Below are 15,049 nucleotides of genomic sequence, written 5' to 3' on the forward strand. Positions count from 1 at the left end.
GCCCGGTTGGTCCCGTCGGCTGTCGGCAAACGAGGCCGCCGGCGGCCGCGCCCGGAGGAGTTACCGCGTATCGGCAAAAGTCAGGTTCGGGCTTCGGGGTTTGCCGCTGCTGCCTTCGGCGGGGGGCAGGGGGGCGGGGGGGGATCGTCCTTCTCTGGACAAGCGGCGGTCGGGGGTCTCTGCCCAGCGCCCTTGCGCCCCGTCCTCCAGCCGGCCGCTGCCGGGGCGCAAGAAAGCGGCCGCTTTTCCTGCTGACTGGCTCGCACTGACGGAGGAATAAATCTCACTGCCCGGCTGCTGCTGGCGGTAATTATTAACGTGCGGTGCTGTAAACTGCTGCACAGCAAAACGATTAAGGTAGCGCGGCGAGACAGAAAACTCGGAATAACAACTTGAAAAACGTTTCTGTCCCGCGGGTAGTGAAGTAGCCAAGCATCTCGGAGGCGTTTTCTCTCCTTTATGTGGTACAATTCAGTTCACGTACGTTTTAAACAGGATTTAAGTGGAATAATCGTCAGACTTCCCCATCTATTTCTTTAAAAGGTCACAGCTATCTTTTAAAGTTTGCCAAAGAGGTAAAATAGTAGGTAGGTCTCATCTTTCTGTCTTAGACTTTCTGTATCTCTGATGGTTTGCTGGACTGTACGTGCCCATAACTTGTATGCCGACGATAAATATATTGCATAAAAAGATTGTCCTTGTGAAATGTCACATTGGTTTAGCCATTGTTGCCTTAGATTTTTAAATGTTGAGAAGCGAGGTGATATCTTTTGGATAAAAGATTTGGGCATGGTGGCAAGAATTTTTGGAACTTCACGGGTGGACTGGGTATAGTACGTATGTTAGATGAAAACTGAGCTGTTGAAGTTTGGCTGTTTTGCAGTTACATGATCAGCACTTATTTTTGAAGTCACCATATTTATGGAATGAAAACTATATTCTGTCCTTATCGTGAACAATAGTCTTGCCTTTAATCATTTCTGCTCGTACTACTACTCTTCTCCTTAGTGGATGGAGTATTAAATTGTAGTAATTCTCTATTATTTCTTTGTGCAGCCATGGGATAGAGAAAGCAAAGGGATTCCTTAGCCTCCCTCTCTGTTTACAGAGCTACATCAGGTGTGGTAAATCTTGGGAGTAAGAACTGAGATAGCAGGGGCAGTCGTTCCTATCCCCTTCGTGCCCTGCAGATGAAAGGGAAATTACCTGTGTCACATGGAACAGTGATGCTAGCTCAGATAGCTAGTGCTCTTAGTGCAGGGGTATTTCTTAAGCTTCTCTTACCTTAGCAACTGTAGAACTTTCCCCCCCAATTCCTTTGATGTGCCAGTTTGGCATCAAACAGCTGTGAGGCTGTAAATTTTGCTGTTTATATTCCTGGTGTGTTTGCAAGTGAGTAATGTAATGTGGGGATCTTTCTGCAATTTAGAATGTTAGAATTTGATTTGCAGGTCATTATTCAGGGATGATTCCCGCCAATGTCACTGGGATTTGGTTGTGTGATTGGGTTAAATTTCTATTGCGCTGCATGGTCCAAGAAGTACAGAGCTTGGTGCAAAGTGTTCTTCAGAGTCATGAACCTGAGGTTCTCTAGCCTAGTAATTTCAGTTCTGTCACTTTGGACTGCTGAAAGAAAATAGAAGGCAACGATTGGGTTTAGGGCTTTTTAGATTGAGTTCTACAGGTCACTCTTTTGGTATGGTATTTTAAGGTTGTACTTGGAAGCGGAGGGGGGGAAATTGCAGTGCAGCTTTTCATCTCTGTTGCTTGTAGAAATCCATACTGAAGAGCTTGAAAATTATGTTTTGCTTCTATGTTACTCAAATTTTCAGACGACTTCTGCATTTTACTAACATTTACAAAGTTTGGTAAACATAGGTTGCGTTTCTTACCCCTATGCAAGGTCAAGCTGTACCTGCAAATATTTATGCAACTTCCTGGGTTATCATAAGATAAGTTGGCCTTTGAAGTGCCATTCTAAAAACAAATAAAGAAAAGTCGCTCTTCACGAGCATTTTTATAAGCCCTGGAGATTAAGATCTTTGGCACAAATGAGTTAACTGCACCCAGAAAATGGAAAAAGTTCACGTGAGGTAAAAAATACCCAAAACCCCAGAAAATTCAGCTGGCTGGGAGGCTGTCGCTGCACAGCTTTCAGGAGCAATGCTTTAGGAAGCGGCTGGCTAGCATGGTGTGCCAGTCAGCAGAAACTACTTGGCTGAAAAAGGCCGTGTAGCTGCTGTCACTATTCTTTGTTAACACGATCAGTGTTCCCCTTAAAGAAAGGAGTCAATAGAGTCTAGATTAATGAGTGCACTGCATAAGAATACAGTGGATCAATGAGCTCATATATAATCTGAGTCCGCTGGCATGCATCAGTAACATGTGGATTGCATGGAATCTGATCGCTAACATAGTTACTGTAACTACAGAGATTACCAGGACCTGTGTACATATGTATTGATCTAACTTAATACAGAGCTGCTGAAAAAACAACCAGGAATGAACATTAGCGACCCAGCAGAGTAATTTCTGGTTCAAGGCTCTTCAGGTAATTTAAAAGATGGGGACAAGTTATTCCTTTTGAGCTTCAAAAGCAGCGTGGCCAGCAGGTCGAGGGATGGGATTCTGCCCCACTACTCCGCTCTGGTGAGACCCCACCTGCAGTACTGCGTTCAGCTCTGGGGTCCTCAGCACAGGAAAGACATGGGCCTGTTGGAGCGAGTCCAGAGGAGGGCCACAAAGATGATCAGAGGGATGGAGCACCTCCCCTATGAGGACAGGCTGAGAGAGTTGGAGTTGTTCAGCCTGGAGAAGAGAAGGCTCCAGGGAGACCATATAGCAGCCTTCCAGTACCTAAAAGGGGGCTACAAGAAAGATGGGGACAAACTTTTTAGCAGGGCCTGTTGCGATAGGACGAGGAGTAATGATTTTAAACTAAAAGAGGGTAGATTTAGACTAGATAGAAGGAAGAAATTTTGTACGATAAGGGTGGTGAAACACTGGCACAGATTGCCCAGAGAGGTGGTAGATCCCCCATCCCTGGAAACTTTCAATGTCAGGCTGGAGGGGGCTCCGAGAAACCTGATGCAGTTGAAGATGTCCCTGCTTGTTGCAGGGGTGGTGGAACTAGATAACCTTTAAAGGTCCCTTCCAACAGAACCCATTCTGTGGTGCTGTGATCCCATAGGCTGTCCCCCAGATACAATGCAAAGCTAATTGTGCCTTCCCGGGAGTCTAAAGGCCTCGAGAATACTTGACTGTTTAAAAGGAGCTGTCTTAGGAGAGAGGGTTAGAGCCATTTGTCAGGCTGCAGCGTCAAAGGAAACACCTCGACGAGAGGGTGTTTGAGGGAGGAGGCTTCCTCACATTCCAGGGGATGATCATTCAGGGAGACGATGTGTAATAGACTCTCTTGTTATTAAAATTTCTTTTCTCTGTGGAGCTTTATTTCTAAGGAACAGTATTATTTCATTAAAGAATATTAAGCTTAAGATTATTAAAGAATATCACAGGTCCTAAGGAGAGCAGAACCAGTTCTCAGCCAAAGCTTTATCTGCAAAGAGGACCAGTTCATTGCAGCCTGGTTTGAAAGTGAGTACAATTCTCATTGTCAACATCACTTCACATGTAATAGGGCCCTAACTGATGTGCAAATACAGTATGTATTTGCAGACATTGAGAGAAGGCAGAGGTATATGTAGCTTCGTAAGTGAAATGTGAAACAGGAGAAATCCGTCTTATAAAGTTTTGGAACCAGAACTGTCTGTATGAAAAAAAGAGATTAGATACTTAAATGGATGCTAAGAACTTCCAGAAATAGGGTAGTTAAATATTTAAGTGTGTGTAAAGGCCAGGGTAGAAGCAGGATTTGGAACAGAACAAATGTTTGTGCTTCAGAGTATAAACAAACGTCTTACTTGGGATAAGTGGAATTTTCTCCAGTGGCTAAAACACCTAGCGCCAGACTTTTTAAAATTTCTTTTTATGAAGCCTCTTATTCTAATTGTTTTCTGATACCATGAAATAGTTTGCCAGAGAAGATACATATTTTCTTTTTTAAAATTTTCCCCATTTGCTGTTTCGGAACATAGGTAAAGGCATATTATGTTTGTGGCGTGTTTTGGAAATATGGTTTGGATTTTTTTAAAGCATTTTTGTGCCTAATACCCTTTTCAAAATTCCGTTATGGTCTTAACTCAATCTCTTATTCGGTAGATACTTAAAAACTAGCTGGAAGTACTAGAAACAGTGTTCTCGCCAGCTTCAATGTAGCCAGTGAATGTTCAAATTGTCTAGTTCTAATGTTTATAACTTCTATGGTTTGAGTGAATGAATTGCCAGAAAAGCTTGGGAGATCTGGAATTCTCTGGACTGTTCAGGGAGTTTCAGTTTCTTACTTCAGTTTTAAATTAGATGTATTATTCAAAATTAGATTTCTAATTTGCCTCTGGGCTTGGGCTGTGGCAAATGTAGAAATGGCTCTGTGACTTCATTTAGCTTTGACTTATTTGGCTCTGTGGTCATTAGTAGTCTAGCTGTGGAGATGATAACAAAATTTAAATGATTCATACTTGTGGGGCTATCATTTTGTAAACAGAGATAAATGTGTTTACTCTTATCTTTGTAGATAGGTCAAGACTTAAAAGCTAGGGGGTTGAGACAAACAGGAAGTCCAGAGATGAGCTGTAACTCAGAACCTCCTGCTCTTGTGCCTGTCTTGTATCCTTTCCGCTTGTCCACTGCAAGTCAAAACACATCTGAATATTGTTTGGAGACTGTTGGTCGGTTGTGGGCTTTTGTACGTTGTGTGGCATTTTATGCAAAGCCAGTTCCTCCGCATGTATTTAATCCTGTGAGGAATATGAGTTAAAAGATTGTGAACAAAGACCAAAAAAAAAAAAAAAACCTACTGCGTTCTGACATGATTTTAGTTGTCAGAGTGCATGCAAGGGGGAAAATTGTGTTCTATTCAAATGACACACACGTGTACAGAAAACCTGTTCTTTGTCTTGGCATATATTAAAACTCTTGTTTTATTTGGCACAATGAATATATTTTAAGGTAGCATGTCCCCTGCCTAGACTTATACAAGTGCTGAAAAAGATTGGTTTGCTTCTTCAAATTAGCGTTGAACATGTTTCACCGTCATATTTGTATTCCACCATCCCATTTTACAGCACAAGTTACTAATTTTAGAAAGGAGAAGAAACAGCTATCTTTGCCTTGTCTTTGAACATCTGTGTTTTGCGAAAACAAAGCAGTTAAGAAGTACTCCTCCATTCTTTTTGTGCTCTGGATTGTATACTTCTGTTGACTCCAACATGCTTAAGACATTTGGACATACAATTCATTTTTTTTACAAGAGCATTTCTTGTGTCTGTCTTAATTTCCTGTTTGCATCTTATACCCCAGTGACTGGATCAGGTAAACTGTTGAGGTTCAAGAAGGGAAATTTGTGTAGTTCTAGGTGTTCACTTCTTGTCTAGAAATAAGCTGGCAGTATTCATTTTGAAAGACCTGAGCCTAAAACTCTTTTGGCAGCAATACAAAATGCCTCCTTTTGTGTGTTTTCTTCTTTGTCCCATCTGTGTCTCACACCCTCTGTCCTTTGCATTGCCTGACTTTGTATTGGTTTCTAACACTCGGTGCTAGACTAATCTTGCTTCAGGTGGCGCTTGTGGCATGCCATATATACAGGATCATAGGCGAGTGTTTTGGCTGATTGAAACCTCAGCACCTAGTCTTACTAGGTAGTATAACTAGTCCAGGACCTGTCTAGGTCATCTGTATCCTATCTTATCTTTCTTTCCATGGAGGCTTAGCCCAACTTCCAATGACTTCAAAATAGTAACCATTACTTGTACTGGACCAGCACTGTATAATGGTGTCAGCACGAGGTCTCCTGACATGCAGACCACCTAGGGAGTGTATGTTCTAAGTTTATTCAAGGTTCAAATGTAGTCATCTTGACTAATCTGGTAACAATGCTGAGGACTGCATGAAAACAAGTTGATTTACCCTCAAGCCGTCAGGGATTAGCAATGCAAGAAAACCAAACACTGACGTACCTTGCTTAGATGTCCCTTCCCAAGAGCTGCAGATCTCTTAAAAAATAATGCATTCCTATACCGTATAGTATACTGTACTGGTTTTTAGTCATCTTTAGACTTCACTGGGGATGTGTAAGCAAAAAGTTGGAAACCACTGCATGATTTCTTCCTAATCTGTTACTTAATTTCTAAACTCCTGAAATCTATAGTCAGAATTTTGACTCATTCTCTATCATAAAAATTTCTTTCTTTCTGATGCTTGGTGAGAGCAGTGTGGCATTCATTTCCATCGCGCATATTTCTGAATTTGTTTTCATGTTACTAGGTGTAACTGGGGTATGGAGCCAAACTGTGTAATGGCTGCAAGGCCTGTTTGTGAACAGCTGCTCTGCGTTGGCAATCTGAACCAGGGCAACCATTTCTACACTGAAATAATGGCCATGTACTCTGCATTTGTGTGTTGTTTGCAGAATTCAGATTGAATACTGGCAGTGGAGGACGCAAATATGTAATGCAATAAGGTGCTATTGAACAAGAGAACAGAAATAAATGGTGTCTGGTTTGCATTTGTGACCTACAGCCTCTCAGTGTTAATGTGGTGGGTAAGGGTTGGTTATATTTTAGATAACTGTCCTCTCACTGGTTGCTGCATTTGTGTTTTTAAATTGTCATTTTAAAATTTGTCTCAACTTTGTCTCTTCTAGGAAAAACAAAATGAAGGAACTAGTGTCAAACAGTACAACCAATATATCTCAAGCCAGGAAAGCTGTGGAGCAGTTAAAAATGGAAGCATACATGGATAGGATGAAGGTAAACTTAGACTTATTGTTGATATTTTGAATTCACTCACTAGTGTGTGGTACAGGTTCCTTTTAATATTGCAGAAAGACTCAATCAGCTGAAATAAAAAAAAAAAATCTGTGTTAAGCTATGAAACAATATTCAGTACTGTGAATTAGTTACTATGAATAGTAATGAATAGTATCAGATCATAAACTCACTATTTAGAAAGATTGTATTTATAATTCAGAAATATTAGTGCAGTTCACATGAGTAGTCAATATTGCTTTTATGAAAACAGAAATTTCAGTTGCTCCCTTTTGTTGCAGTTTTTAGCAATGTCTTGTAAGACCATTGAATTTGGAAAATCGTAGTTTCTATCTTGTATAGTATCTTGACAAATTCATCACGTAATAGAGGCCTGTTCACAGGGACAGGTATTTCTATTTCCTTCAGTAAGGGAAGGTCTGCCTTTTCAGTGTTCAATGGGGTTAGTCCCCTGAATCACGTCATATTGCAGTAGCACAAACAACAGCACTGACAAGAAGGAACGGGTGTGCATGAGTGGCAGAGGAAAGGGTTGGGAAAATATGGCCCTGTTTATTGGAATTTGAAATTGTTGATACTTAGTAGATTGTCTTGTACTTGCTTTTATATAATCAGTGGTAACTTTCACATACCACATCATTAGCTCAGTTATGCAAATAGCTTCATTAGTTAGATGTATAAAGCTTTTAATTACATATGTAAGAAAGACATAGGCTATTTTTACAGTTAGTTTAATTAAAAAGAACACAGTTATTAGCAAGTGTGCCAGACCTAAAAAACAGATAGCTTGAAAGTGCAATTATTTCACCTTGGAAAACAGCTTGGGACCAAAAAGGCACTGAAGAAAATCTGATGCATTTCAGTATTGTGAGGGTTCCTGTGCTAACATAAACCAAATACGATTTGCAAAATGTTTATGTCTTGATTTCTAGAATTTCTTTGAATAAGTATATGAGGGATTGTGAGAAAAGGTTGGTTGGCTTTGTATTCCCTCAAGACCTGCTTTGCCGTTTAATCTTCAAACAGTTAAGTGTGTGTTTCAGTATAGCCAAAATTTACCAAGAGACTTTCCAGTGGTTTCAACAGGAGATTTTGAGTTCTCGGATCATAACTGTAAAGTCAGAGAAAATAACTTATTTCCTTTTTTCTGGTGTTTTGCATCTGCTTAAACTAGTTAGACATTTAACAAAAGATCACTGCTTTCCAAATAATTTAATTAAACACTGTTTTGCAAGTAGCTATAGCAGTTATTCCCATAATAGACCAGACCACATTGTTAACATTAAAAAGGTGCCTCTGTTATTGACTAGGGAAATCAGAAGTTCCAGCTCATTTTTCTACTACAGAGGCACTTTGTTTTCCATGCACAGTAGCTGCTGTAACCAGCCAGAGTTGGGTCTGCTCAATTAAAATTTTGTAGTTAGCAGTATGTTAGTTGCCCATTCCCTGTCGTGTTCTGGATTGTTCAACTGATTTAAAAATCAAGTCCTATAACCAGTCAGAGCAGCAACCAATGCAGTGTTTTGAGGTTCCACAAAGACAGCTTGCTGTTGAGGTGTGAAAGAAACAGGACAGCTTAAAAGGGGAGGATGAAGTTACTGGTGTATTGATTGGTAGCTGGAAGGAGTATTACCGTGGTGGGTTTTTGTAAACCATAAGAATCCCAGAAGGATTGGAAATGGAACCTGCCTTGCTTCCCCGCAGAAGGAACAGCTAGAATTATAATGGAGAAGCAAGTAGAAAGCAGGAGGCATAGATTCCAAGCCAGGAAACAGCAAATGAAATCAGATGAACAGTGGCCTCATGACTGGTGGAATAATGTGTCTTCCAAAGACGCTAGCAGTAAAGTTGAGAAAGCAAAGGTAATATTGGTGCTTTATCACAGTTGTCCCCAGAATAAAGCACTATTTAATCTTCTCTTTGCAGGCAGAAAAGCAAGGAGTGCTCTGACATTTAAGAATCTTGGTGTATCAGTTATTATTCCATTTTCTTTTTTCTTAAGAAAGTAGAAAATATTCCTAACTGGTTCTGAATAGTGTTGGGACATAAGCAGTGGGATTGTCAATAAATGTGTGTGAATCTCTTTGTTTTAGATGTAAAGGATAAGCAGAGTGGGTGTCGTAGCAAGGATGGTAATTAGTCACAATCCATGACAAGGCAGATGACATAGTAATTGCAGCATTTTGCCCTGTCATTGAAGCTTATAATTATTAGTGCAGCTAACAGGATTATGTTCTAACTTTGGCTGTTTTTATCACCTCTGTTATTCTGAAATGTAATGGTAAAATTCCACAGTCCTCCTGAAGACTAATTCTTTAAAGCATCAGGGTTGAGTGTTTTGTTGTTTTTTTCCCTTTTGGTAATTTGACAACCTGATGTATTTTTCACTACACAAAATAAAAATAATTGTATAAAATGTGAGATTGGCGTGATACCTATATACTCCATTCCCTCTATCTATGCACTTTAAAAGATTTAAAAAAATGAAACGTTAACTTTCTGTTAGAATTCATCAATCAAACTGGAGTCTGATTTTTTTTTCTTTAGCCACTTTTGCAATATGTATAAATTACTTTGAATCTGCAGACCAAGCTGTACTGCAATAGGAGAGCTGAAATGATAAATGTTAGCTTCATTTGAATATTCAAATTACACACTTTTATTTTAATTCTTGATAAAAGCTATTCTGAAACTGTCCAGCAGCATTTCACTACAAATAAACCTAGAGGTGAGTAAAAGCTGTGATCGAGTGGCCTTCATTTAACTCCCTCCATGACACAAATAGAATGATCAGCATGTTATTTTGTATAGTAACAAACCACAGTATTGGCCCTTAGGCAGCCTCTGCATGCTGACATATGCTAAAGCAGCCATCTCTGTTGTAGCCTTAATGCGATGCTCAATGCAGAGGTCTTCCGCCACAGTTATTCAGAATAATAACACCGAGCAGGAAACTCGCTGGAGGCAACGTTGTATTTTGCTCTTTTTTTGGCAACAGTTCTGATTTTGCCAACACTGCTCACAGCCACAGGAGCCAATATTTTCGTTGTTCCTGGAATGCAATCAGCTAAGCTAACTCCTCTTAGTGAGTGGTCGTTATTCCACTGTGCAAGCCTGAGCTACTCCACTTTTAGTGAAGAAATGGCCATAATTCACTTTTATAACTACTGTAACCCCAATGGAAGGATTTCTCCTCCCCAAACCTTTTTTTTTTTTTTTTAAAGGATGAAAATACATGGTCTAGTACATGTTTAGTTTGTGACAATGTGCTGAAATGTGGTCATGTTCCTCAGTTCCTTGTTGCAGGTTTGTTTTCTACTAAATCATACTATGGTTTGTCTAAAAGCAAAGTAATTTGTGATTTAAACACTATGACATTGAAGAAAGTGCTTGCTCTGCTTTGTGGCATTCCTACCAGCATCAGAGGACAAGTTAGATACAAAAATGAATGTTGTGCTTTTGCTAGTGAAAATCCTGTTTATTGTTATATGATGCCAAAGCACAGTAATATCTAGAGAAACAGTTAGAAAATGATACTACCAGGTTTATCCCTCCTAAGAATGCTGACTGAAATTGTACTTCTTTTCCATTGAATGAAAAGCAATATACTTGGGCTGATGTTGCTTATCCATACATGGAACAAACAAGATAGTTATGGGAAGGTTGGACTGTTGAAATCCAGTGTTGGTTCTCTGCTCCTGTAGGGTTAGCCTACTTCAAAAAATTGTTGGTTTCATGAATAAAATAACTTGCTAGCTTAATAATTGAAGATGAAATCTGCTGGGCATCTTTAATAAACCCTGTCTCTGGGACCTAGAGAATTAGACTAGCTCTCCATTAGGTTTTATGGCAGTAACATTTATTATGACGTAGCACTAAAAATGGCATCGAGCTTTTTGTGGGCACCTGTGGCTCTGAGTTTGACTTGCTCTGTTTGAATGCAAGAGTTCACGACCAGCTAATAAATTAATCGGAGCATAGAACTGCCTTAATTTGAGACACGCAGCTGAGCTTGAAGGACAATAGAAAAGTGAAAATGTGTATGTTAAATAATAATGAATGTACTGGTGATTGTCGTTACTTGAAAATACTTCTCCAAAATGCTGTGGTGGTACGTTCCTCCTAACATTACTGGAAACATGCTAACCTCCTCTTCAGTGGATGCATTCTATGCTAGTTTATACTTTTCTGAGGTACACATAGGTCATTAGCAAAGAAAAGTATGTTTTCTGTCTTTTGATCTTTTTGGGGCCTGATAGGAATTTCATAAGTCAGTCTACATTGTGCCTTTCTTTGGAGAATCTGCTTTTATAAAATTTACAAGTAAATTTAAATGAAAACTGGGGATATGATAGGATTCCTAAGTTTTCTGTTTGTTCATTACTGTTCTACCTCTCTATTCTAGACAGTGCCCTTGCACCCTAAGCCTCGTTCTTTTGTCATTGCTTAGCAAGTAGCTGATTGAAGTATGTCTGAAAATAGTTACAATCCCTTCTTTGTACTTTGAAGTCCATCATTTTCCACACATTTTTGTTTGACCTGCTTCTCTTTTGAGAAGCAGTGGTCCTTCCGAATCTCTCTGCTGATTTGCTCAGTTTAGTGCTCAGTCTTCTGCTTTGTGTTGGCCCAGCAATCTGTTGTTCACATGTCTGCCCACCCTTTTGTCTTACAGGCCAATTCAAAGGCAAACTAATTTTAAGTGACCTAAACACCCTTCCTTCCTCTGCTAGGAGGATAGTCTATAAGGGGATGCGAACCATAGGTACTTTATGGGCTTAAGCATTCTGCAAAGGCATGTTTTAGTGGATATTTTAAAACAAAAAAAGTTATTTTCTTCCAGAAGTTAATTTAAATTTCTTGCAAATCCTGATTCAACACCCATTGACTTCATAGGTCTAATGTGAAGCCTACTACAGGCTGGACTCATGCCAAAGCAAGCAGGGTGTGGGGAAGCTAAAGCTAACAGTGATGACACACCTGCTAGAAAAATACCAGAAATCCAGTTTGGTTTTCCTCTTCACTATAGTTGTGCAAACATGCTGACCTCTGTGTTTGACTTGGGAGAAGCTGTCATGGTGCTCAGAGAAAAGACTTTTTTGTAAAGACTTCCCATCTCATTTTCTCAACTATCATAATATTGAAAACACAATATCATAATATTGAAAACAAAGCAAAGAGATACAGATAGTTGTAAATATCTTGCTAACTGAGCAGAACAAAAATATTTCTTACATACATTCTAAATTCTTGAGAAAATAAATGAGTCGCGGTGGCCTAATGTCACCAATACTCTTAGGGCACAAAGACGCAAAGGTTACAAGGTTTCAGCTACAGCTGAAATGTTTTAATATTTCTTTTTTCATTTCACGCAAAATATCTTGTATGCCAAAACGCTGTTACATTTCTGCAGGACTTTTCAGTAAGCATAAACCAACATTCTGAATTTGGAGACTTTAGAATTGTTCATTTTAGAAGTATAAAAATATTAAGATACTGTTCAAGTTTTAACTAATGTTATGAATAAAGTACTACTTACCATAACTTACTAAGCAGAAAATAGCAGTCTGACTTCATTGAAAAGAGCAATATTTCAGTTAAATGAGAGCTATGACACATGATGATCAAATTTTTCTCCTGATTTATCATTTCATTTTAATCCCATGGTCATGTACCTAAAGAACTTTTTGTGTGTATGTTTGTTTGTTTGTTTTGCATCCAGAGGAGCAAAGGGTAGAGAGAGTGTTTGTGGAAAACCTTACAACCAATGACTGGGAATAAGAGCTGAAGCAGGCGGCCTCTACAGAAACACACGCTTCAAGGAGAATCCCTATTGCTTATGGGCCATTAGCATATACATGTTTTAATGAGTATATGCTCCTGACCTTCCTTCTGATGGAGTGGAACAGCTGAACATGAATCTTATAAATTGATACCATCTCGTGTCACTATGTTAAATAAAATATATGTAAGGTTTACTAGGCCTAGTGAGAACAAATTGAGAGTTGTGGTTTCTAGTAATTTAAGGGATAAACCAATCTACTCCTATTCTATGATAGCCTCCATTATCATATGTTATATGAAGAATAATTATGCAATGCTGATTGGTTCAGAATTAAGTGTTACAGTAGTTCTCTCTTCTCTTCTATTAGGTATCCAAGGCTGCAGCAGATTTATTGGCATATTGTGATGCTCATATTGCAGAAGATCCCCTTATTATTCCAGTGCCTGCATCTGAAAATCCCTTTAGGGAGAAGAAACTCTTTTGTACTATCCTTTGAGTCAGTTTTCAATTAAAAATGTCTTCTGATAAAATTTGGTATCAGTGTTGCATGCTTTTAGTTTTAGCATTTTTTCTTCAGATCTCAATACTTAGCCTATAACTACAATATTTTTAGAAGGTAGTGCATTTTCTGGTAAAAAATAAAAATCCTAAAAAATTCAAGGTAATCCTTATCTTTCAGACTAATGTATAAGTTTAATTTCAGTTCTTCATAAAGATTCTTTTGGTCTTAATGGAAGCATCGAGTACAGTATCAAATTGTAGATATCTTTGCCAGTCATAGATTTTTCTGAGACCTAAATGAGTCATACCAGTTCTGAAGCTATTTTTAACATTCTTATTTTCTTTGGAAGGTGAATTTAATTCATTTGCCTTTACAAATTTATATCTAAAAAGAGTAGTGTGACCTTTCCTCAAGTAGCACTGTGTAGGAAGAAATGCCAGTGATTTATGATGTTTGGAACGATCAGTCTTATACCGTAAGTGGTGTTTATAAATATGTTTTGTGAAGACTGTAATAAACTTGACTACGAAAACAATCGTTGTAAAGCAACATTGTAACTACAGACAAAATGAAGATGTATAGTTACACACCAGGACTGCATCAATAAAACTGTGTAGAGAAATGTGGCTGCTTGTATCTTGTTTTGAATAATGATTTAAATTATTTTAGAAAGTAAACTGAACTGTAATATATCAGCTATTCCCAAGGGTCATTGTGGAGGGTGTAAATTCTGCCCTGATCTATACAGGGAGGGGGATTACATTTTCTAAGCAGCTCTCTACAGGCTTTTGCCCACGAGAGCAAGATTTTATGGGGATGGGGAGTAATGGTAAATGAATGTTGTTCAATGCAGCAAGACCACTGTGCCATCAACAGCTGCTGAGTTTGTATATTTTGAAGCTGCAGATTAGTCATAAGTTACCAGCAAGTAATTTGTGGGGGTTCTGGGAGGTTTTTTGTTTTGACTTTGTTTAAAGTGCAGTGAGAGGAAAAGATTGAGGTGTGGAATATGACTGATCTGTCATCTTCATGAAGTAAAATTAAGCTCAGTCAAGGCATCTGATGGAAACAACTGTTACATTGTTGACTTTGTGGGTGTTTTTTTTTAATTCTTCTTCAAAAAAAAGCAAAAGCTCCTCTCTAGTCTGACACATTAGGAGAGTTCCCTCACTACAGTACTTCATAGGTACAGTGTGTCAATATAGTGGAAATATCACTCCTTGGAAATGCCTGTGAAGTCAGCTCCCAACGTAGGTTTCGTTGGAGGCAGTTTTGTTGGAGAACTTCACTAGTCTGTCTGAGTCAAGGCTCTGAACAGCTATTCATGATGAGGCATGCTTCCTCCGCACAAACTTGTATTCCATGAGCATCTTAAATACCTGCAAGGCAAAGACTAGCTGAGGAACTGAGGGCCTTGGGATATTCTTAAATGCTGAATTTAGATGCTAAAAAAGGGCTGTTTGGTGAATGAAGCCATTTGCATTTAACCCAAAGTGCGCATACCTGCTTGAGCTTATTTTTAGCAGCTTCCATTAATGTTTGTTTTACTGGTTTGTGCAGTGGAAATACAAGATGTCTGCATCATACCGGTCTTGTTTTCTTTGCCAATCAACATGGATATTGTGCCGCACCCAACTGCATTCAGCTACCGGTCTAGTCACACGAGGCAGGTGGCTTTGGACTGTGGTTCTGCTGCCGACCAGCTCATTCACCATACGGAACCTCCATGTTAATTCACTTCTTGTAATATTATTGTAAAAAACTGTGATATTCTTTCTAACCAATAGGCTTTTGGGATGCTTTCATTTAAAGGTTTGGCTTTTAATTTGGCAGCTGAAGACATCGGTAGTCTAGTAGGCACAGAGCTGCTTCACAGTACCTATT

At 39.1% G+C, this 15,049-nt stretch overlaps 1 protein-coding gene across 1 annotated transcript; it reads left to right on the forward strand.

Annotated features, from left to right (window-relative positions):
• The first annotated feature begins 6,767 nt into the window (after positions 1–6,767).
• On the forward strand, positions 6,768–13,159 carry GNG4 (guanine nucleotide binding protein (G protein), gamma 4). Its single transcript, XM_010562635.1, has 2 exons — positions 6,768–6,863; positions 13,031–13,159. Exons 1-2 carry the CDS (start codon positions 6,768–6,770, stop codon positions 13,157–13,159), a joined length of 225 nt encoding a protein of 74 aa, XP_010560937.1.
• Positions 13,160–15,049: the final 1,890 nt, after the last annotated feature.

This window comes from Haliaeetus leucocephalus, unplaced genomic scaffold (genome assembly GCF_000737465.1).
Source record: "Haliaeetus leucocephalus isolate CR32 unplaced genomic scaffold, Haliaeetus_leucocephalus-4.0 Scaffold162, whole genome shotgun sequence".
In the NCBI taxonomy this organism is placed as follows: Eukaryota; Metazoa; Chordata; class Aves; order Accipitriformes; family Accipitridae; genus Haliaeetus; species Haliaeetus leucocephalus.